Consider the following 24,209-nt stretch of genomic DNA (forward strand, 5'->3'; position numbering starts at 1 on the left):
TTATCTATTATGCCACAAGCGCTTAGTTTGTAGAGCTTCTTAATTGCCACTTACCTTGCAAGGAATACAAATTCGAAGTTACGTCTTATCGTATTGCACGCCTAGTGGGACTTGCACCCACAATCCCTTCATTAAATGTCAAGTGCCTTATCCATTAGGCCACAAGCGCTTGGTTTTGATAACTTTTTAATAATGAATTGTGGTCAAGAGAATTCTAATTTGAAGTTACACAATGGATTCGTTGTTGACTTATTGTTTTGTCTTGCTATGTGGGGTTTTACAAGGAAATTGATCACGGGTTCCTCTTATTGGCATATTGTCACGTTGTTGATAAGTCATGATGTCCAGGATGTTAGCTACAAGGAAATAGGATCGCGGTTTCATCATCTACGTGTTGCATGCGTGGTGGGACTCGAACACAAAATCCCTTCTTTAGAAGTCAAGTGCTTGGTTTGGATGACCATTGTTAATTACGACTTACCTTGCAAGGAATACAATTTTGAACTTACATTATTGTTTAGTCTCAGTGTGCATCATGGTGTGTCTTCTTGTTCGTATCGCAAGCTTGGTGGGACTTGAACCCACAATCCCTTGATTAGAAGTCATGTGCCTTATCCATTATGCCCAAGCGCTTGGTTTGGAGAGAATTCTAATTTGTGTTAATCCTGGGCTGGACTAGCCACTAACACAAAGTGTCCTTTCAGATCTCTTCACCAAAGGGTGGTTACGGGGTTTATTCTTTTGGCAGAAATTATAATTATATCCGACTATTTCCGGGTCGGTTCCAGCTTAACAACATACATAGATTGATGTCGTACGTAAGACAGATCCATATGCACAGAATGGAAGATACACAATATTCTTAAAGACAACTTAATTCATTCATTCCCTCACACTTAATACATCGTTCTTCAATAATAGGAATTGGACGTTCTGATCTTGGTGTGTGGTTTTTAGGAGGAATTGGATCACAATTTCCTCTTCTTTGTGTAACACGCATGGTGGGACATGAACGCACAATCCCTTGAATAGGAGTCAAGTGCCTTGTCCATTAGGCCACAAGATCTTGGTTTGGTTACCTTGATAGGACGTTCTAATATTATTCGGATCTTGATGATGGGTTTTTTGGAGGAATTGGATCTCAGTTTCTGCTCCTTTGTGTAATACGGGTGGTGGAACTCAAACCCACAATCCCTTGATTAGGAGTGTAAAGAATCAAGAGATGGATTTTGTGCAGTGGAATAGATATCAATTGTGTGTGTGTGTGTGTGTGTGTGTGTGTGTGTGTGTGTGTGTGTGTGTGTGTGTGTGTGTGTGTGTGTGTATGAGAGAGAGAGTGTGTGAGAGAGAGACACGACGGAGTAAGACACAACGAATACGCAAGGTAAAAGTATATTAACAAAGGAGAAAGACTCAACCACTTTACAAGGTTGGAGGAGGGTGCTTTATATAGTCACCCTCTCTCTTCATTAACTACAAGACTCATGGAGCATGGGGAATGTGAAAGCTCATAAGTTATGTGTCATAGAATATGATTCTATGACTCATACTAAATGCTAGAATACAAGTGGTGACATAATGGTGACTCTTGACTGTTGGAGTGTTTATTCACTCTCAAGGTGAGTTCACACACTAGACCAAGTTGAGCTTGATTCTCAACACGCCCCCTCAAGCTCAAATCGGGTCGGTTTCAGACAGTATCCAAAATCCGCTTCGACTCGCATTTATGCGGAGTTGCGGAATCCATGCTCCAACTTGCGTTGTACGTAGTTGCGAAGTTTGTGCTTCGGCTTGCGTCTTTCTTCACGGCTTCATTGCGCGGTTGCGAAATCCACGCGTTATTGCATAGTGTCTTCAGTACTCCCCCTCAAGCTTGGCAAGTCAGGGATCGTCAATCCGATATCGGTCATGAATTGTCATAGCTTGTCAGCTCCTAAGATTTAGTGAAGATGTCGGTCATTTGAAGATTTGTGCTAATGTGTTGTAGGTCGACATGACCAACTAGAACGCGCTCTTAGATGAAGTGATAGTGCACTTCGATGTGCTTTGTCCGCGCATGGAACACCGGGTTCCGAGCCAGATAGATGTTGCTCATGTTGTCGCAATAAAGGGAAGTCGGATCCTTGATGGGTACGCCCAGATCCTTTCACATGCGGCCACTGCCGCGCCCCTGTATTCCGCTTCTGTGCTCGAAAGAGCGATGGTTGGTTGCTTTTTGCTGCTCCCGGATATTGCTCCGCTACCGAGGGAAAAAACAAATCCGGAGGTTGATCTTCTATCGGCTTTGTAGCCAGCCCAATCGGCGTCTGTGTACCCCTCGAGTCGTATTGGGATCGTGGTCTTGTAGAGGATGCCGCAATCCATTGTGTTGCTCACGTATCGTAGAACTCGCTTAGCGCAATCCAAGTGACTATCACGCGGTGTTTGCATGAATTGACTAAGGAAACCGACCGAATAACTGAGATCGGATCGAGTGATCGTGAGGTAGATGAGACTCCCAATGAGTTGTTGATACTGAGTCAGCTCACACGCTTTGGTGTCGGAGTTCGCATCTAGTTTGAGATTGCAATCGAGTGGGGTTGCCGCGGATTTGCACTCAACCATCCCGAACTTGTATAACAAGTTGAAGATGTAGTGTCGTTGAGAGATCATGATTCCGGCCAGAGTCTGAATTACCTCAATGCCGAGGAAGTAGTGGAGCTCCTTCATGTCCGTCATCTCGAACTTGTCGGAAAGGAGGGATTTGACCTTATTGATTTCGACGAGATGCTCACCTCCAATGACTAGGTCATCCACATATAAGATGATGACGATAGAACTTGCGGAATCGCTTCGTATGTAGAGGGAGTTGTCCGATTTTGACATACAGAAGTTGATTTGATGAAGATATTGTGTTATCTTCGAATGCCAAGCACGCGGTGCTTGCTTGAGTCCGTAGAGTGGCTTCTTGGGTCGGCATACATCTTTCGGATGGGTGCTCGAGTTGAAGCCGGGTGGTTGTATCATGTACACCTCCTCTTCTAATTATCCTTGTAGAAAGGTGTTCTTGACGTCCATTTGATGGAGGTGTCACCCTTTCGCCACAGCAAGCGCAATTACGGTCCATACTGTCGTCATCTTTGCCACCGGGGCAAAGGTTTCCTCGTAGCCTTTCCCTACGAGTCGCACTTTGTAGTGGTTGACGGAACCGTCGGCGTTGTATTTCATTTTGTAAATCCATTTGCATCCGATCGCCTTTTTGTGTGGTGAAGTGGTAACGAGATCCCACATCTCATTCTTGTGTAGTGCCTACATCTCCTCATTCATGGCTTCGATCCATCGCAGATCCTTGGCTACTTCAGAAAATGTTTCCGGCTCGCATACTGTCGCCACCTTCATCATAAAGGCATAGTGATATGCCATGTAGTCGTTGTAGCCGAATCGGCTGACCGGATTCTTTTCACGGGTGGAGCGACGGAGCTTTTCATTTGCAGAGATGAGGGCTTTCTTAGCTCCGATTGGTACATCGAAGCCGCCAAACTCCCTGTCGAGTGAGTGAGTTGACTCATCATCGTTGAAGCGATCGTCTTCGTATTCCGACATTTTCACCTTGCCTTTGTCCATCTTCGGGCTAGGCTGTGATGTGCTTTGATCGCTCAAAGGCTCTTTTGGTCCGCTCAGTCGGGTCGTGATCGGACTTTCTTTGACCATACGCATAAGGCGATCTTCATCCTCTATCTCTTGTTCGGCGGATTCCGGGTCGAGCGGAGTCAAAGTCGAAGTTGTTTTTGGTGCGTACCAGGATGCAGACTCGTCAAAAACGACGTCTCGACTTACTCAAGATTTTTGAGTTGAGGGGTTGTAGCACTTGTACCCTTTTTGCTCTAGTGAGTATCCTACGAGGATACATTTCTCCGACTTCGGGTCAAGTTTTTGATGCTTCTCGTCGGGTATGTGCACGTACGTTATCGCGCCGAATATCCGAGTGTGCGATAAGTCCGGCTTCTTTCCGAAGTATTTTTCATGCGGAGTGACCTCGTGCACTCCGGATGTTGTGCACCGGTTCATTAGGTAGATAGTCGTATTTGCAGCTTCAACCCAATATGACTTGGGGATATGCTTCTCGTTCATCATGGCCCGTGGTACTTCGAGGATGTGCCAATTTTTGCGCTCGGCTACTCCGTTTTGTTGCAGAGTGTGACGGCAAGTGAATTCTCGCTGAATTCCTTCCTTTCAGAGATATGTCGTGAAGTCGTCCGAGAAGTACTCCTTGCCGCCATCCGATCAAAGGCATCATACATGACGACCAATGGCTTTTTCGACTTCGTTTTTAAACCTTTGGAAGTGTCTAAACACTTCGCTCTTTTGACGCATCGGATAGAGCCACGTGTGCCTAGAGAAGTTGTCGATGAAGGGCACGTAATATCGGCATCCTCCAAATGTAGTCGTCTGCGTCGGTCCCGATACGTCGGAATGGACTATGTCGATTAGACCTTTGCTCACATTCCGCTCTTTCGGGAATGGGTGTCGGTGTTGTTTGCCGAATTGGCACACTTCGCATACACCTTCAATCTCCTTCTCTTTGAATGTCGGGAGTCTGATGACGACTCCTTTCGATTTCATTGCTTTGAGTTTGTTGAGATCGATGTGGCCGATTCGCTTGTGCCATAGCTCTATGTCGGAGTCGTCTTTCATGCTTTTTGCGAACATGACAGATTTCATCTCGTGTGAATCGAGAATGAACATCCGGCCCTCTCTTCTTCCGCGCACGATGATTCGGCCCTCTTTTTCGATGAAGCACCCTTCTTGGTTGAATCGTACTTGCATCCCTTGCTCAACCATTTGGCCGACTGAGACCAAATTCTTCGTGATGGTGGGAACATGCAAGACATTTTTAATGTATGTTTGCTTACCTCTTTCGCCAAACGAAACATTGCCGATATGCCGAATCGGGTGCGTAGTGTCATCTCCGGTTTCGACATAACCGGGTCGCTCCGGCTCTCGAAGTTCGAGAAACCATTCTTTATGAGATGTCATATGGTTTGAGGCTCCAGAGTCAACAAGCCATACGTCCTCCGGATTGAGGGCACTAGTTGAGGTAGAGGCCGACATAGAGTTTGCTCTATGTTTCATCATGAACATTCCTCCACGGTCGGAGTTGTGTGCATACATTCCGCCACGATCTTCGTAGTTGGAGTTGTGCCCGTACATTCCGCTATACTCTTCATAGTCGGAATTGTGCACGTAATTTGTGAGTTGTCGGCTTGTGGAAGCCGATTCGCGCATCTTCTTTCGGCACTCTTCTTCGTGGTGGCCGAGCTTTCTACAATATCCGCATTCGGTTGCGTTTTGACGGCTCGGGCCGGAGTGGAAGCTCCCCCTTCTTGCGAAGGTTCCTCATTGGCTTCCGTTTTACGGCCGAAATTGGGAGTTGTTGTCATAGGTCGGACCTCGTCCGCCTTGTCCTTAACCAAATCGGCCTCTCGCTCGTCTGTGTCCTCTTCCTCTGTTCGAGTGCGTGTAGAGCATGTGGCCTTCCGACTCGTTGCTCCTTGTACGCACGTGGTTTTCTTCGACCAATAGCATTGATTGGAGCTCAAAGAAGGAGGGAGATTTCTCCCTTGCTAGAATGGCGGTTCGCATAGCGTCGAACCGTGGTGCAAGGCCGCCGAGGCATATTTGCACCATCTCATCATCATCGATATTTACGCTTATCGAGCCGAGCGAGTCACAAAGCTCCTTGATCTTCAAGGTGTATGTCATGATGGACATGTCCCTTTGTTGAATGTTGTTCAACTCTTGGTGGAGTTGAAGCCTTCTTGCAGTTGTGTTCGCCACAAAAATCTTTCGTAGATTTTCCCATGCCTCCTTCGGCGTCTTGGCTTCATGAATGTAGTCGAGCATGTGATCGTGAACACATGTCGCCAAACAATACATCACGTAGCTTGCAGCTTGCTCCCATGTCGCGAATCCGGGAGCCGTGTCGACGGGCCGGTCTTCGTGCGCTCCTTTGATGTAGCTCCAATAGCCTTGTCCGACAAGGTATTGGTGCATCTTGTACTCCCAAGATGCGAAGTTGTTTCGATCCAACTTCTCGGTAGGGAGAGTGCTCCCCATTTGAGTATTCATTATGTTGATTCTTCTTCTTCTTCTTCTCTCTTCGAACGCGAGCTATGCAGAGAAGCTACGATAGTGATTGAGCCGGTTCTTGGTCGTCAGCGTAGGACACAACGCACGCAAATGGGCTAGATCGAGCTACCAAGTCACTCTAATACCATGTAAAGAATCAAGAGATGGATTTTGTGTAGCGGAATAGATATGAACTCTGTGTGTGTGTGTGTGTGTGTGTGTGTGTGTGTATGAGAGTGAGAGAGTGAGGGACAAGGAGTAAGACACAACGAATACGCAAGGCAAAAGTATATTCACAAAGGAGAAAGACTCAACCACTTTACAAGGTGGGAGGAGGGTGCTTTATATAGTCACCCTCTCTCTTCATTAACTACAAGACTCATGGAGCATGGGGAATGTGAAAGCTCATCAGTTATGTGTCATAGAATATGATTCTATGACTCATACTAAATGCTAGAATACAAAGTGGTGACATAATGGTGACTGTTGGAGTGTCTATTTACTCTCAAGGTGAGTTCACACACTAGACCAAGTTGAGCTTGATTCTCAACAAGGAGTCAAGTTCCTTCTCCATTAGGCCACAAGCGCTTGGTTTGGTTACCTTGATAATCATAGCTACCTTGCAAGGAATTGAACGTTCCAATATGATTCAGATCTTGGTGTATGGGTTTCTAGGAGTAATTGGATCACGGATTCCTCTCCTTTGTGTTCCGATATTATTTGGATCTTGGCGTATGGGTTTTTAAGAGTAATTGGATCACAAATTCCTCTCTGTTCTGTTCTAATATTATTCGGATCTTGGTGTATGGGGTTTTAGGAGGAATTGGATCATGGTTTCCATTCCTTCGTGTAACAAGCATGGTGGGACTCGAACCCATAATCCCTTGATTAGAAGTCAAGTGCCTTGTCCATTAGGCCACAAATGCTTGGTTTGGTTACCAATTGATAATCATCACTTACAAGAATTGGACGTTCCAATATTATTCGGATCTCGAACCTACAATCCCTTGATTAGAGGTGAAGTCCCTTGTTCATTAATTAGGCCACAAGTCCTTGGTTTGGTTACCTTGATTATTATTACTTACTTTGCAAGCTTGGACGTTCCGATATTATTCATATCTTGGTGTATGGGTTTTAGGAGGAATTGGATCATGGTTTCCTCTCCTTTGTGTAATAGGCATGGTGGGACTTGAACCCACAATCCCTTGATTAGAAGTCCGATGCCTCGTCCATTAGGCCACAACCGCTTGGTTTGGTTAACTAGTTAATCACCACTTACCTTGCCAGGAGTTCGAATATGACGTTATAATATTATGCAAGGAATCGGGCGTTAATCTATTATTGAGTCTTAGTGTGGGTTGTTATAAAGGGGATTTGGTTGTCACGTCTTCTTCAGTCTTGGTGTCTAGGATGTTACGAGGAATTGGACAATGGTTTCCCCTTCTTCGTATTGTCACGTTATTATTCAATCTTGGTGTCGAGGAGGATACGAGGAATTGGATAATGGTTTCCCCTTCTTCTTCTTCTTCTTCTTCTTCTTCTTCTTCTTGTCATGTATTGTCTTGGTTTCCTCTTCTTCTTCTTCTTCTTCTTCTTCTTGTCATGTATTGTCTGGGGCGGGCAAAACCCAAGAGGGGCGGGCGGGGATGGTGAGGGGATTGGATTGGCTGGGCGACATGGTAGAACCCGAGAGGGCTGGGAATGGTGAGGGGATTGGCCTGGCCGGGCGACATGGTAGAACCCGAGACGGCTGGGAATGGCTCCGGGATAGGCCCAGCCGGGCAGCATGGTAGAACCCGAGACGGCCGGGAATGGCTCCATGATTGGCCCGGCCGGGCGGCCGGGTAGAACCCGAGAGGGCCGGGGATGGCTCCGGGATTTGCCCGGCCGGGCTGCAGGATGGATGGATGAGAGAGAGAGAGCGAGAGAGAGAGAGAGAGAGAGAGAGAGAGCATGGCAGGAGTGTTTTTCTCTGATAAATTTGCCCAGCATCTGCCATGGCGCTCTTGGAAAGCTTGGAGCTCTTGACTGCCTTCCTCTGCTCCTCCATCCATGAGATCCGTCTCCTGCCTCGTGCTCTCTGGTAAGAACATTTGATCTATGAAGAAAAAGAAGCCATCTCTCTCTCTCTCTCTCTCTCTCTCTCTCTCTCTCTCTCTCTCTTTCCTCTCTCCCATTTTTTGTTTTCTCTACTCTTTCTGTGAAGGATCTGTTCGTTCATTTAGATCTGTTGCACCCCACTCTCTTCTTGTGTTTGTGCGTGAGAATCGATTCAGATCTCTGTTTTTTTTTCTGTGTTTTCGTACCTTTGATATGGGAAAGATCCATGAGGTGTGCGCTGCTATTGTTTCCTGTCTTCTTCTGCGCGTTTTTCTATCCTTCTACTTAAAGAAGTTCCATCCTTTTTTCTGAATCTTCTTGACAATGTTGATCATCTTACTTTCTCTCTCTCTCTGCAGAAACTTATCTGTGTCAGAGTTCATGCCATCTTATGGTGCTGTAAAGGATAAGTAGATACAGTAACAATAGATAGAAGAATGGAAATATTTCCTGAGAAGGAAGAACATCAAAGAGATACAACTGAAGATGAAGATAAACATGAAGAGCTGGAAAAGGATGTTGATTCTTCACCCAAATTTGTTCAGCCATCATCTTCAGATGTGAATACAGAGCCTCACGTGCAACCAGAACCACAGACATCAACTGATGAAAGAACGGATTCTGGAGTAAGGGCAAACAAATCATCACATTATAAGAAGCATTAAAATTGTTCATTCTTCTGTTCATCGATAGACTGCATACAGTTAAGGGCAACTTATAGAAACATTATAATGTCTTTTGATCTATGCATTCATAGACTACAGTAAAGGCAAAGGAGCATTAAATTGTTTGTATCACATTTAAGCCTTGAATAGATTTTTTGCTTTATGCATTTGTAGACCACATTAAGGGAAAATGTTGGCGATTCTTCATCCAAATTTGTTCAGCTGCCATCATCGTCAGATGTGAATGCAGAGCCTAGAGCACAGCCCGAACCACAGTCATCCAAATTTGTTCAGCTGCCATCATCGTCAGATGCGAATGCGGAGCCTCAAGCACAGCCCGAACCACAGTCATCATCGGGTGAAGGAACGAATTCTAGAGTAAGAGGCAAATATGACAGTATAAAGCATTAAATTGCTCGTTCCCTGCATCTATAGGCTACATACAGTAAGGCCATGTTATGATATTACAACCATTAAATTAGGTGACATGTTTTCTCGAGAGGTTCTATACCTTCTTGAGTCTGAGTAACTGGATAATATGGGCATAGAAATGGATATCATACACACATATAGATGGATGGATACAAAACACTCATATTGATACACACATTTAGAATCTCTATAAATGAATAGATATACGTGACATAGATAGATACAATATCTTACATGCATATAGATAGAGAGACATTATACATACATACAGGTAGATATGATGTAATCACATAGGCATAACACACACATGTATAGATGGGTAGATATGTTAATATCTTACATGCATATAGATAGAGGGACATTATACATACATATGGATAGATATAATGTTGTAATCACATAGGTATAATACACACATGTATAAATGGGTAGATATGTATGTCACACATAAATTAGATATAAACATGCCTGTGATTGTGAGCAATGTTTGCATATAAGTCTGAAAGTTGAGACTTTTTAAGCCTTTGTACAGGCACCGCTGTTTGGAAATACATTCTATCCTTGGACATTCGATGGTGCAAGATGGAATCCAGAGTTTGTTCCCTGGACACCTGATCAAAGTGGCAGGATTCCACCGATGGTTCCTGTTTTATTTCCAGCACCACTACCAGGGTATGCACAGGGCCAAGTAGAGGATCGACGTGTTGGTAATGGTGGGATTTTCGCTGTTCCCATTGTTCCAATGTTTGGTCCTTTTGTAGGATATCCTCCTGGTGGGCTCATTCCTGTCTCGTATAACATCCCTCCGCAGTAAGTTCTCTTTCTCAAGACTACTACATGTAAAGTACATATATTTTTGGAAGACTAATATGTGCAGTACATCCCACGAACAAACACAAAATGACACCATTAAACTTTATTGTAAGTTTTGCTAGAATACTCATAAAGTTGGAAAGGTTTGAGAGAACTAGATTGGCACATATGCATGGAATGAAACATCCCTACCATGATACATGAGTGATATCCAGATGCAACTTCTCCTTGTTCTGTATTTTATTCGCATGCCCATAGCATATTTTGAAGAACTTAATAAACAAATTTTGTTTGAAAATATGACTGAGGATTTTCAACCATGCACTGTTGTCAACGTAGCATGAGATAAAGTAGATGAGCAAATTCCTCGATTTTACCTTTCTTGAATAATAAGACCTGCTATACTCATAAAGAGAAATGCAAATGCATTCTTGTGTGTTTCACCCTAGCAAAGAATATTTTCATGTTTCTTTGACTTGATTGTGTTCTTGTCATTGTCCTGAACATTGCCAACTATGGGCCAATTGTCTTCAACATAGAATTCCAGTTTCTATGTTGATGTCTATACCAGCTCAGCTTTAGTGGCTTTAGGAAACGTGGGAAACCCAATGGTGAATTTGTTTACAGCCTTCCGTTTGCTTTATGTGGTCATTGACCAAGTTTCTAAGGTAGCTTCTGAAGGTCTTTGCTCAACTAGATGATTAAGGATATGTAGAGATCAAGCATCAGTTTGCATGGAAGTTTAGGTTCCTTGAGAATGACGCAGATAGAAGAAGGAAACTAATGGGCCAAAAGCTCTGGGGAAACAATTCTGAAACCAAAGTTCAAAGTTAGAAATGAAAGAGCATATATATAGTAGCGAGCCAACCTGATATGTACACATTCTACAGGAGTTGTCTGAAAGGAAGAAAACAAGGCAGCGCTATATATGCACATAATGACAATTGTGCATGATTGGTTAAAAAACATCAGTCTGTAAAACAATGTTGATTCGTGAATATCATAACTTGGCTGCCCTTATGAATATAAAAAAGACGTAATATTTCAGTGTCTCCTTCCAAATTTTATGCAATTTTAGGTTTTATGGAATGTTTACTTGACATATATGCATTAAGACAGTTTAAAGTTGGGGTTCGAATTTTGTAAGTGTTCAAGATATCAATGACATCTTGTAGGATGGTTGGTATTGGATATATTGCTCAAAATATTTCAGGCTTGAATGTTAGATGCAAAGAGTCTTTGGGATCCCCAGTGCTGATTAACACTCAATGAAATATTTAGATATTGGCCAATTGTCTGAGAATAAGGTCTGGCTTATATGGCTTGAGAAGATCAAAGTTTTCAAGTACATAATCCATTTATAAAACAAATAATGGGTTATTATCAGCATTGTAACATTGTGTTAACCACTTCGTTCTTCAGGTGTGGAGAGTGTTTAATCCCCATGATTTGATAACACACAGAAAGAAAAAAGATATTGGCCCATTCCTTGAAAATCAGCTTTGTAAAATACATAATCCACTAAAGGAATATACTCGGTTATTTTCAATATTTTCTGACATTGTATTATGCATTTAGCATGTTGTAAAATGTTTCTTTGATTTATCAGGAGTTTACCTGGCATTGGAACACCATCTTCGGCACCTCAATCATCTGAAAGAGCTTTGCCTGGACAAGCTCCACAGGAGGTTCAAGGAGTAGAACCACCACTAATCGTTCCTCATATTGGACAAGCACAGAGGCTAGATGGGCAAAGACCTATTGTTCGCAGGTTTCATGTTGCATTCCAGATAGATTTGCTGTTGATCCTCAAGCTGGCCGTGGTTGTCTTTATTTTTAATCAAGATGGTTCGAAAGACAGGCTTTTCCTACTGCTATTCCTTGCTGGTCTTGTTTATTTGTAAGTTAATTTAAAACTGATTGTTTTTTAACATTAATCATAAATTATTTAGATGATTGAACATTGAGCCATAAACGATTCTTTATCTTTAGTAATTTAAAACATTGATGATAAATCATTGTGATGTGTCCAGGTATCAAACAGGAGCACTCACTCCCTTTTTACGCTGGCTTTCACAAAGTGCACAGCGGGCTATGATGCCACCTCAGCCACAACAGCCAGTGCATCCTGTACCACCAGCAGGTATGAGTTTAGGTGTTGACGGATCAATGTATGTATGAACCAGTTGTCTATGCATATTTTTATGGAAGTAGAAGTAATTTAACATGTAGTGTTTTATGAGAATACACAACTATCTTAGGAGTTAATTACGCTGGGCATAGTCTGAGGGCTATGCTTTGGAGGAAGACCTATTGTTTGTGGTTTACATGGAGGGATAGTTATCATTAGATGGCGTTTTTCTTCTTCTCTATTCTTATACATGCTTAATGCATGGATTACCACCATATTAGTGGTAGTCAATGACTTAATCATCCATATTATGCACATCATCAAATTTGAAAATATGACCCAACCATTGCTGGGTGGAGCATAGGGTCACTCAACTTAAGGATATACGAATCCTTGTATATTGCTATTGGTAATTGTTCATTTCTAACTATCTGAATATGCTTCATAAAATCCCCATCGTGCAACCTCAAACAAGAATGGAAATATGCTACAAACACTGAAGGCTAACCGCTTCTAAATATGCTTCATAAAAAGTTACTACTCCCATTCTCATCCATTCAATTGAATCCATAAGACATCAATTTACTTAGGCCATGCATCACAATCATACCTTGTACATAAAGTCTTGTTTAATCAATCATGCTTATCAGCTTATTTACATAATTAGGAGAGTGATTCTAAAAAATAAGTCCACACTATGCCAGATGCAAGAGTGGGAGCTCAAGTTCAAGGGGAGAATGCAGCAGCAAATGGGCAACCACCAGTTGAGGCTCTTATTGGACCACCAGGAGATGATCAAGTTGCACCTGTTGGTGGTGGTGTTGCTGGAGAGGAAGCTCGGCGACAACCTCTTGGACACGCTTGGTGGGGTTTTCTCAAGGAAATACAAATGCTTGTAGTTGGGTTTGTCACATCACTCCTTCCAGGTTTCCATCAACATATAGATTGATTTTCAAGCGTCTACAATCATGTTGATTCCTAGAACTTTCCATTAAACATAATGAGTAGTCTTTTTCACATCTTGAGCTGAGTATATGCTGATAAGAGGGATTTTTCATGGGTGATCAAGAAAATGGTTTGATAACTTTTTTTATTATTATATTAACGACATAGGAGGATTTTGCACAGAACGAGGGCAGTTACCACAAAGTAACTATTATGTTATATGGTTTATTCTATTGATTGGAGTTCTTATGTACTTAATCTGATGAGAGAGGATTTAGAATTTGCAAGAGCTCAGTCTTAGTTTATACTTCTTTATTCTGTTAGCAGAGATATATATGCATTATTGGTTTTCAGATATTATAAAGATGAGTAAACCAGAAAATGTTTGGTCCTGGTGTAAAAGATGTAAATGACCATCGTATTCCTTAGAAACATGGATTCTATTAAAGTCAGGTTGGTCAAATTGGTCAAAATATCAACAATAGATGCTGCAAAGCTACAAACAATGGAGATATGTGAAATTATTCAAAAATTTCTATGAAACAATCAAAGCTATCTCAATGGCCAGCTTAATCTCAATTAGTAGGTGTCTAATCTTCTTTGCCACTTGAATACCCTTTCCTCTACAATCTACAGATGGATCTCAACCTTGCATTTATAATTTTGAAATTAATCATGCCTAAAATTTATCCGCAAATAGTTTCACCTCTATTGTAATTTGATTTATGCGTACAAGTGGTGTGGTAAATAGTTCGTTTGGTAAACTGAAGCCCTTTGCACTCCAACATACAACATCTTTCATTTCATTGAAGCCCTTTGGTCTTGAGAAAGGTGGAGCAAGGTTTAGACATTTGAGAGGTGAATAGACATTGAAGGAATATCAGTATGAGGAAGGAAAATAGACCTTGTAGGTCAATGGTATTAAGGAAATAATGTTCTAAATGGCATTATCATGTGCAAAAGAGCAAGTGCTGTTACAAATGAAGAATTGCATTTTTGCACACTTCTATAATGTATGTATAGCATTATTATTGCATGGAGAAGCAATAGATCAAATTTAGCTATCCAAGATTGAATCATTTGAAAAAATCAATTATAATTTGCAATGGGTGTAATGTTATATTTGAGGATATATTACCATCATAGACTATAGTAATTAAACCAAGATTTTTTTAGATTTTGATGTAGTGATTTGAGACATTTGAGATTTCAACAAATGATGAATGGATGTTATGTTGCCATAGAAGATTGCGTTGTACGATATTGAATGTTTAAGGTTGTGAAAGCTATATATTATTGTTGGACACATTCAAAGCTCAGATTTAGCTCAACCACATTCTTGAGTCTAATGGATATTAACCTACCTTGTTGATCTTGAGAACATCTACAATAAAGAAACCTAACAAATAGTTGTGAGTGAAGGCCATGAATATCTTGGTGTTGGCACACACTGAAAAGCTCATGTATTTCTTGATGTAGAATTTGGGCATGCCCATAATATTGTCAAAAGGTACACCACAATATGAATGATAAACATTTGATGGCCTAAAATGAGCAAGATGTGGACACTCTCAAGCCAAAATGCATGGAAACACTTTTAAATACAAATAACATTGGATGAAAATGCTTGACCAAATATGAAATATAGTACAAGTTAAAATCGGCATACAAAATCTTCTCCGATTAAGTGTCATTAGAGATCTTATAATAAGTGAATGGACGCCTTGTGCTTGAAAATAAACCTGGTTCAAGACTATTTTCCTACACACTTTTCACACACATAGGGTAGCATTGAAAAGGAGTATAAAAACACTAGATTAGGGAAAGGTTGAATTTTATTGGTTGATTTTCAAAACAAGCCTAGAATGCTTGTGATAAACATGGTTTACATATGATGCCCCCTCCCCCCCCCCAATCCTCGAACCACTCTATGTGGTTAGGTGGGGCTAGAGGCTTAGGGGCATATTACCAAAAAGGTAGAAGCAAGTGACAAAGTAGACATAGCCGGAAGTAGACTTGGGGCAAAAGGAGGAGTGGTCGGATACTTGGGATAGACATTTGCGACACGCAGAAGGCGAAAGGTAGGGGAGGCATTGCGTGATGGCATAAGCCGATCCAACACGCGATGAGTTAAACAGGAGGTGTGAACGGGGAGCGGCGCGGGCCGCTAGGCGGAGGGCGGACGTTAGGTTGGATTGATACGAAGAGGATGATGTTATGTTTGATGGCAAGGAACAGTTAAGTGTAACAAGTGTGAAGTCTTGGGTGGTGGTGAAGGGCGCGTTCTCGTAACGAAGGTAACAAGCCTTGTATTGTACACGCGTACCAATGGCGAGTCCGCAAGGAGGGGTCCCGACGATTTGGGTCACACATGAGGAGCATTGTGCCAAGGACGCGTCCCCACGGCATTGGTACATAGAATAGACAAAGGAACTGTTGGGCTCCTTTTTGGGCACCGCGTTGTAATAACCAAACAAGCTTTGCTTCGACTTGCCCACAAGTGTTCCGATGGCCGTGTTCACATTGATGGCGAAAGAGCTATTGGGCTCATAGTTTTGTGTATTGCAAAGACCGTACACGTAGTCATTGGGCTTCCCTTGCACCACAACCCCGAAGATTAGGACAATGATCATGGCCACCGTCGCCATTGTCACTCCTTTCATCTCCACCATTCTTTCCTAAATGATGATTGTGGTCTTCCAACCAATTCTCTTCTATCACCTCATCATTTTACATGTGCCCCTTTATCTCACCCTCCCCCCCCCCCCCCAAAGCTTAAGAGCTCTTTCTTTTTTTGCCAATACATCAATGGCCCCTCTGCCTATCACCTATTATTCCTTTGGAAGAGAAATTAAAAAATTCACGAAACCCAGCAACATGTGTTCACTTTATCTTATTCGTGTCGGGTCCATTTGGATGGTTTCACAAGTCTAAAAGTCCTCATAGTTTATTGATTGTAAAATAAAAGGAAAATTAGATAAAGTTAACTTGGCTTAATAATTATACCAAGGAGAATATGTTCTTAACAATGGCATTGCCATTCCTCATTAATGCCACATTTTTCACACACGATATTGCATTTTGATTGAAATTTATGAATGTTTTTCTCCCAATCATCATAGCATTAGTTTTTTCGGCAAATTTTCCTACATCTTTTTGAGAAGAACATTATTCTATGCATCCTTGAGATGCAATAAACAATGCATGGATATTGTTTCATGCTAAGAAAAATTCTTTAATATTCAATAAACACATCAAAGTGTAGTGTTTTGAAACTTGATTTGTTCATTCTTTCTGATGATCTTCCATGTAATTTTGTTTGTTTCTCTCTACAAGCTCAATTATTCAATGCTCTTATGAATTGCTATTCAATCATCACCGCTTATCATCCTAAAAGACAATTCTCCAAAATCTTCTAAAATGAGATCTACTTGGATTTTGAGTGGGAAGAAAGTTATTTGTTTATGGACTACTGCATCAATAACTGTTTGTTTTTGGACTAGTGTGGAAAAATTAGTACATCAATATTCTTTGGACCACAATCTAGTAGTGCCTGTAATCATTGGGTTGCACAATGTGGCTTTACTGCTTCAACATACCTAATTGTGATGCATAATTTTTTTAAGTCATACACAAATTTTAACCCAAACAAAATCATTGACTGGAGAAGAAAAACTTGCATGATTAGCTCACTTTATATCGATTCAAGTGTGGCTAACCAGCACTATCTGTTATCCATGTAATAATAAAATCTTTATATAAGTGGCATACATCAAAGCTAACTATCCATGTGTACTCATAGTCGACAGCTACATTCTGGAGAATGGGAAGGATAGAATTACAACCACGATCTGGCTGGGTTACACCCATGAGAAATAATTCCCTCATTCAGTATCTAGGATCTTTGTTGGGTGGATAATATTTAGTTTTCTGATAAATGTCACAAGTTTCAAATAATCCTAGTGGGGTTCGTGGATAATACAAATATCCAAGAAGACTGCAGAATGAAGAGGTTTGAAATACAAATGCAATACATTCATAGCTCGGACATAAACAAAAAATGTGATATCACAACAATATAGTGCAGCAACAATTCAAATGCTTATTGCAAGGGCACCAAGTACCTAAGCTTTAATTAATATTTTATTCAATCCTAAGGCTTCTGATCAAACAAAGCCAAATTGACATCTCTATGAGTCACAAGATCTTAGGTTAATACATCTTGCTTGTATGGCATCATAACTCTAAATTTAACCATTATACATCAGTATGATTAAGAGTGCTTTTGAACCTTTCACATATGGCTGATGTTATCTTTAGACTTCACAAACACCTTCCTCATAGAAATGAGTTTGTGTGCCCTCTAGCCTCTTTGATACCTAACCTTACATGTAAGGCGATCATAGATCTTTTACGACATCATAATGATTTATGGTTAGTTTCAACCTCCTCACAAGGTTTAGGCTTCTTGATTTAGGTGGAGAAAATGTAATGTACATATATATCTTGCTTTTTAGTGCAGGAAGTTTAGGGTTCTTGATCTTTTTAAAACAGGACGTTTTTTAGTTTTTCCCCTGTTTTGGTTTACCACAAATTACAGTCTTCACCCTCAAACAGCCTTCATGATGTTAACGTTCTCAATGCAAAAGAGCATGCCTCTGATACAGAATTCAAAAGCCTCCTTTGACTATTTTTGTAAGAAATTGCCAAATCTACATCCCATGTTGATCCTTCTTCATCGTTTTCACTGAAAAATAGAGAAAAAAAACAGTGGCATTAGTAACTCTCCACTCAATCTTTAAGGAACATTTCAAGCTCACAAAAATTACAAAAAAATCGCTAGGCGTTCATGAGTTGATGGTGGAAATCATGTGAAAAGTTGGGTATCTTACAAAAACTCTCCGAGGGAATCCTCCATGTTGCTCACAATGGATAAAAGACATTCCAATGCGTTTACGTCATTTGTTTCATTCACCTACACATACAGAAACCTTTATCACTCTCTTTCAAATTTTGTAACATATATTCCATTTAAGCACTTTCATAATAGCATTGATTTCTTCAATATGAAGGCCAACTACATGTTCTTTGTGCCAACGTCTCTCCACTAACTAGTTATAATGAGAGAGCAGTACAACAGAAGATGATCATAGTCTTTTTTTATTCTTTGCATATCATTGATCCCTGGGATAACATAGGATCCCTAAATAGAGAACCCACTACCAACCAAACTATTCCCTTATGCCTGCAGTTAGACTCTAGTCTCTGACAGTTCCATGAATGCCCGTGATTAATATAGACTACATAGTTTACCCAAAATCCTCAGACGTGGGGTTATATAGGGACAAGCAAATTACAAGATAGATAAATGTGACGATTCAAGAAAGCCAAACTTTAGTGGGGATAGGGACAAACTATCATGCTCAAAGAGATCGAACCACAAGGGGAAGCACGTAACAATCAATGAGGCACCAAGATTGGGATAGCCCTGGGCCATGGTGCTTCTGAGTGAATAATTCTGGTCAAAATCAATCCTAGTCAGTGTAGTTATTCCTTTTTAGTTAGTAGCTTGAGATTATATCTTTACCTTCTTGTAACGAGGTATTATAGATAATTGTTTCACTTCATCTTCCTCCATGAGAGCAATACGCAGAGCTGCTAGCAAGCGTGTTGGCAATCCAAATGGACTCAGATGACTTGTTGAAAACCAACATCCACGTATCATGTGAGAATTCCCTAATTTCCACTTGTCAAGCAGTGAAGATATATCAGAATCATCTGAGAAGTCAAGATCTGTTATACAACAGTAGAAGTCAAATTTTTTAACATAAAACCATGATTGTTTAATATGTGATAGGGAAAAAGACATACCAATAGGAAGAATATCAAAAGGATTTTTGTCTAGTATGAAACCATAGAATGTTAACAAATGTGAATTGGATAAAGACCCATAATTCAGAAAACACTGTTCTCCACTTTTGCATGGCCTCACCGAACTTAAAATCAGTTTTCCAGTTGACCAATCAATCTTGCTAAAACGTGTGATGTGAGGACAAAGCTGAAAAATAAGGATAGCCTTCTTTATAGCAAATAATGAACTCCTGAAATTACAAGTTTCAGACATACACAAAAATAAATGAGAGCACAGCCATACCCCATGATTTAGCAACCCTAGTATCGGCACTAAGCTTGTTTTGATTGTGTCATCTGGAAATAAAATCTTCAGCCCATTTGAATACCAAAGCTCACATGCCCATAAAAACTTGTCCCAGGTATAATGCTCTTTCAGAAACATGTCTGGGTAAAGATTACTCAAAGACGGAAACAAAGTGTCATACTGAGACCGAAGATGCTGTAAAAAAACCAAAAGATATTAAAGTGAGCGCTAGTCACAGAGAAGGCATCTTCAGTGGAAGTTTTTATGCAATACATTGAAGGATACATTTATGAAAAACATTCATTACCATAAATTGCAATCAGAGATAGATTATTTGTCTTTTTTTTATTAACCTCAAGGTTTTGTTTCTTCATTTTTCATGTTCGAAAAGTCATGAAATTATTCAAATATTGTTTTCATCTATCAACTACATGTAATAATTCTTTAATGCTCCAAACAATAACCTAGCTTAAACCCCATTTAATGTGATTTTTACCTCTCTAGCCTGCAATATCTCTTCAAACACCACAGTGCCCTCCAGAGTTTTAAGGGATGAGATTCCAAAACTTAATCCTACAAAAGAAGTTCAGGAAGACAATATTAGATGTCTCCCTGGGAAAGAATGCTCAATTCACAACTTATTCTATTTTACTAACCAGTATTAAAAGAATCAGGTAGTGATGCAAAATATGGTGCGAATCTTGATAATGGATTATGCCTCTCCTTCATGCTCCACAATAAAGCCATGGTTTCTCCACTGACTTCCTTGAAATCTCGCAAAACTGTATACTGATATTAAAATTTACACGTCAATCCTAGATATACCAATTAATATAATTTTGTTCTAAATCATTTCTGGAATTACCACACTTCAATCATGTTTACGCATCAAGTATTCACGTAAAAAAACCTCCCTATACAGTAGAGATGGAGCATAAAACATGCCTCTCCTTCATGCTCCATATCAACAACTTCCAACGTGCAAAGGCATATGAAAAGGCGTTTTAGGTATAAATTGATTAGATATCAACCCCACTATGGCCACATCCTAAACAAAACAGCAAGAGGCGTTTTTGCATTTTTCTGTGTCATGATACATTTAAGACTGTACAGTTACAAGCGTTCTATATATATGGTTAGAGACAAGATGAGTAATAAACTCTTTCTAGTATCAGTAAAGGTCATAAAAAAGCGTTCTATATATGGTTAGAGACAAGATGGCTAAAAACAAACATGTTGGTATTATCATTCCATCCTGGGCTCTGATCCCCCAATAGATGTCAGACAAGAAATTTCACCTCATCTTACATGAAATCAACCTCTAAACATCTTGTCACTTCTGGAAAGCAGTAGGCTCATGATTCCTAAGTATAATTTATTTCAGACCACAAATTTGACCTCATCGTAAGTGAAATCAATCTCAACATCTTGTCACTTCTGAAAAGGAGGCTCATGCTTCCTAAGTAACATTGACTGTGGCTATCCAAATAGCTTGAGTGCATACATTGTAGATGATGAGAATGGAATTGATGAATTGTGTTTTTTTAAGTAAAGAACTAAAAAAATCCAATCAACCTCTTGTATAGTGCAGTACTGCAATAATGCACAAGTCACAAATCAAATACAGCTCCACATGCTGCTACTTCAAAAGCTAGTAGTTTAAAGCACTCAACACATCATTCAGAGAGAGCTTTGAAAATTGTTAAACACTTAACAAGTGTTATCCATAACAAGCAGCTTACCATGCTGGTATGCAAGACTGTATCCTCACAAATTATTAAATGTTGTGGAATCTCCAAAACAATGTCACCAACAGCTATGTCCTTAATTGCTCTTCCACCTCTTCCGAATTCCTCAAAAACTAATAAATTACACACAATGTTATGTCTACCATAGAAACAACTGGTGAATAGAATACGTCATGCTAACAAGAGCAGAACAGAAGAACATTGATGTTCATTTGGTGACTGAAGAAAGTTTCAGGTTACTCAATACCCCTGGTTCTATTCTAGCATTCTTTTGTCAGATTCCTTTGTAATTGTACATTGCAATATAACTACTGCCCATTCCTATTGAATATAAAATAACGTTTTTGCTATAAAAGAAGTTTGATATCATTATCCTCTTCAATTAATCACAATAATTCTTTCGTGCTGCAAAAATATCACTTTAAACTAAGTAGTAAGGCCAATGACTGAAAACTGACCTGCCACGTCAATCTTGCTTTTGACCCCCTCGTTTTCGGCCCAAGTTAATAGCAATCTCTCAGCCTCACCTTCACAAACCACTCCTGGTTTAAAGGAATTCTGAGGGATTTCCATAGAGGCAAGCTTGTTCAATACAATGGCTATTAGAGTGCCAATCATGTTATCGCTTTCTTTAACATCCTCAACGATCTGAAGGGCTGAAAGAACAGAATTGAGCGCCTCAACCTCATTCCTAGGACTGAAAGGACCATATTCATCATCTTCAATGAAGTAAATCTCAACCTACATATTTGCAAGAAGAAATTCCCTCACTCTCCTTCTCCCTCTCTCCACATGTAACAAGGTTCAAAAAATAAGTGCAAACCTCATTAAGGCTCAAAATCCGGGCAACTTCAATCATTCCATCCAGAAACCTTTGGTATGTGTCAATAGAACCTTCAAGTGGTAACCAGAATGTATGGGTATAACCTCTTTGTTCTATCAATTCCTACTCATCCTCAAAAGAAAGACAATAGAAGTTAGAAAGCAAACAAGTCTTTACAGATCAATATATATATTTTTCAGAACTATACCTACAAACATTTGTGGATTGAGAAATTTTAATGTTTGCCTTTGCATCACATGTACCTACATTTTTCTTTTGAAAAATGGGATCATCCTCTTCCCCCATTCGAAGTTCAACCTTCAGCTGTGTAAATTATAACATTCACAAAAATAAGCATGGCAAACACTTGCATGCTACATAAGACACTGAGAGTCCAACATAACAAACTATATAAAACGGAATGATGCAAATGTAATAACATTGACATCAATTCATTGAAGTAGAGCTCTGATTAAACATGAACGAGAACTCAGCCATAGTTTAAAATAATGTGCATAAGAGAATGTAAGAATGTTTGAAAGTTGAATGATGTATACGTTACTTTCTCAACTAAAAAAGTTCTTCCACATCAATTAACTCCTACTTCACATATTGCAAATTTAAATTTTTTAATATAAGTTAAGGACCCATATTTTGATTTGTATTTCAAGACATTCCATTGAAAATATGCTGCTTTAAATTACAAAAATATTTTCAATTGATCTTTTTAAATACAAGAGTTAACAAATACAAAAGAAATTACAAATAAAGAAAGTCCTATGACTGGAATCATTCAGTGTTTACTCTGAGATAAGCTGGTTCCAGTGAAATTTTAACAATTATTGCATGTTTCAAGATATTAATGCAATTACTTGGGGTTGGGCTTAGCAATAACTTTAAAAAGAAAGTCACAATCATCATCTTTTCATCCCAAAGTTCTACCATATACCTTGTCTATGGCCACCACTTTTTATTTACCCCAAATAACACATGCTCTTAGTATATCAAGAACAACGTCCATTGACAAGAGATTAACGACAAAGTTTAGGAAGATACTATGTCTCCATGGTACTAAAATTGAAAGAATGTGAATTATTAGCACCCCATTGTTGAGCCAGTGAAAATCTTCCAGGTAATGACCTAAACTTTAAGTAATGTAAGCAAGTCAATCCAGACTGATATCAGTGTCATGGAAGCAATGCTCCATTCTCCCAAGCATGGCTCCACATAACTCTCATTGCATTTCTCTCCAGGCCGAACATATGAAACAGCGGCATTTCAAAATATTTTCCTTTATATATTACATGTTTAACTCTAAACGTTAGATGTTTTTCTACAGAAAACTACCTTTTGTGAAATTTACATCCACAAAAATATAGCAAAGACCTGCACTAGAATCCAGCAGGCACTTTATTGGTTGAAATTGTTTCTTTGCGAGTCATGACCGAGACAATATCAAAACTATGAGTGAACTCGATCAAAGAGGAGGTCCTTTGACACTATTTGAGAATGCTTGGGGGAAATAGTGCATTGTCAAATGATGCTTTCATTCACAGAGTTGAAATATTTAAACCAGCATAGAGACATAGGAACTCTTTCCTCCACTCCATTGTAAAGATATCTCATTCACTAATATGTTGGTTGAAATCTTTAAATCAGCATTGAGATATACAAGCTCTTTCTTCCACACCATTGTAAAAAACATCTACCCTCTCTTACCTTAAGGCATGTCAAGGTTTTGTTTCACCTTGTTATATTTTTGCAGCAAGTTATGTTACTACAGAAATCTCAATATGGTGTAACAAACCCCCATCAAAGAATGCATGTTAGCAAATAAGATGCCTTTTAGATATAGCCTCCCCTAGTTTAGTGTACTTCTCAATTGCGTTAACCAAAATTTAGCTTTATATTTTGATAGTGCCTCTCCATATCGCCATAGTTTTAAAATAAAACCCTTGAAATTTTTGAGGCATTTTCGTATTTAGATGAAATGTTTTTATCATACAAACGTCATTTGAGATGTTTGTTCGTAGACACATGATTCCAAACAATTCAGTGGAAACGGGTTCAGAATGAAAAACCTTCAAATATGGGGATGGGATGCTGGTAAGAAGAAGTAGTTTCAAATAGAAGAAAACCTGTTGTTGGTTGGGCATGTCCATGGCTTTTGATTTCAACCCCACTCCGCCGCTTTCTGCAGGATGAAAGCAGTCTTTCTTCCTCTCGACACAAGCAAGATAAGGAATCAAATCCACTCCATAGAAGATTCGCACATTCACTGTGCACA

The 24,209-nt window shown here is 39.9% G+C and overlaps 3 protein-coding genes across 5 annotated transcripts; 1 reads left to right on the forward strand and 2 right to left on the reverse strand.

Annotated features, from left to right (window-relative positions):
- Positions 1-8,170: 8,170 nt before the first annotated feature.
- LOC147849739 (uncharacterized) lies at positions 8,171-13,447 on the forward strand. Of its 2 annotated transcripts, XM_087337086.1 has the most exons (7): positions 8,171-8,191; positions 8,568-8,834; positions 9,096-9,251; positions 9,838-10,115; positions 11,728-12,018; positions 12,152-12,261; positions 12,954-13,447. In XM_087337086.1, the coding sequence occupies exons 2-7, from the start codon at positions 8,646-8,648 to the stop codon at positions 13,196-13,198; spliced, it is 1,269 nt and encodes a 422-aa protein (XP_087193212.1). In that variant the 5' UTR covers positions 8,171-8,191; positions 8,568-8,645; the 3' UTR covers positions 13,199-13,447. The 2 variants fall into 2 exon arrangements, with proteins under 2 accessions (XP_087193212.1, XP_087193211.1); XM_087337085.1 differs by lacking the exon at positions 8,171-8,191 and having other exon boundaries at positions 9,048-9,251.
- A 1,576-nt stretch (positions 13,448-15,023) lies between these two features.
- LOC147849740 (antifungal protein ginkbilobin-like protein 2) lies at positions 15,024-15,939 on the reverse strand. The gene has a single exon (XM_087337039.1). It carries the CDS (start codon positions 15,864-15,866, stop codon positions 15,141-15,143), a length of 726 nt encoding a protein of 241 aa, XP_087193165.1. The 5' UTR covers positions 15,867-15,939; the 3' UTR covers positions 15,024-15,140.
- Positions 15,940-17,205: 1,266 nt separating this feature from the next.
- Positions 17,206-24,195, reverse strand: LOC147849741 (uncharacterized). Of its 2 annotated transcripts, XM_087337037.1 has the most exons (12): positions 24,061-24,195; positions 22,190-22,246; positions 21,923-22,045; positions 21,558-21,840; positions 21,094-21,212; positions 20,008-20,140; positions 19,848-19,924; positions 19,349-19,546; positions 19,066-19,252; positions 18,782-18,987; positions 18,087-18,169; positions 17,206-17,941 (listed from the first exon to the last, which is right to left on the reverse strand). In XM_087337037.1, the coding sequence occupies exons 1-12, from the start codon at positions 24,082-24,084 to the stop codon at positions 17,815-17,817; spliced, it is 1,617 nt and encodes a 538-aa protein (XP_087193163.1). In that variant the 5' UTR covers positions 24,085-24,195; the 3' UTR covers positions 17,206-17,814. The 2 variants fall into 2 exon arrangements, with proteins under 2 accessions (XP_087193163.1, XP_087193164.1); XM_087337038.1 differs by lacking the exon at positions 24,061-24,195 and having other exon boundaries at positions 22,131-22,242.
- Positions 24,196-24,209: the final 14 nt, after the last annotated feature.

The sequence above is a fragment of the Azolla caroliniana genome, unplaced genomic scaffold, assembly GCF_043228905.1.
Source record: "Azolla caroliniana isolate FFs.n. ecotype wild unplaced genomic scaffold, voAzoCaro1.0.p SCAF_22, whole genome shotgun sequence".
Lineage (NCBI taxonomy): Eukaryota > Viridiplantae > Streptophyta > Polypodiopsida > Salviniales > Salviniaceae > Azolla > Azolla caroliniana.

Excerpts from the sequence above, each read along its gene's own strand:
- LOC147849741 (XM_087337037.1), bottom strand. The coding sequence starts at position 24,084 with ATGGACATGCCCAACCAACAACAG. Across the intron at positions 21,213-21,557 it reads AAGCAAGATTGACGTGGCAG|TTTTTGAGGAATTCGGAAGA; the intron begins GTCAGTTTTCAG and ends GTAATTTATTAG. Across the intron at positions 19,925-20,007 it reads ACCTGATTCTTTTAATACTG|GATTAAGTTTTGGAATCTCA; the intron begins GTTAGTAAAATA and ends CTTCTTTTGTAG.
- LOC147849739 (XM_087337085.1), top strand. The coding sequence starts at position 8,646 with ATGGAAATATTTCCTGAGAAGGAAGAACATCAAAGAGATACAACTGAA. Across the intron at positions 8,835-9,047 it reads ATGAAAGAACGGATTCTGGA|ACCACATTAAGGGAAAATGT; the intron begins GTAAGGGCAAAC and ends ATGCATTTGTAG. Across the intron at positions 12,019-12,151 it reads CTTGCTGGTCTTGTTTATTT|GTATCAAACAGGAGCACTCA; the intron begins GTAAGTTAATTT and ends TGATGTGTCCAG.
- LOC147849740 (XM_087337039.1), bottom strand. The coding sequence starts at position 15,866 with ATGGTGGAGATGAAAGGAGTGACAATGGCGACGGTGGCCATGATCATT.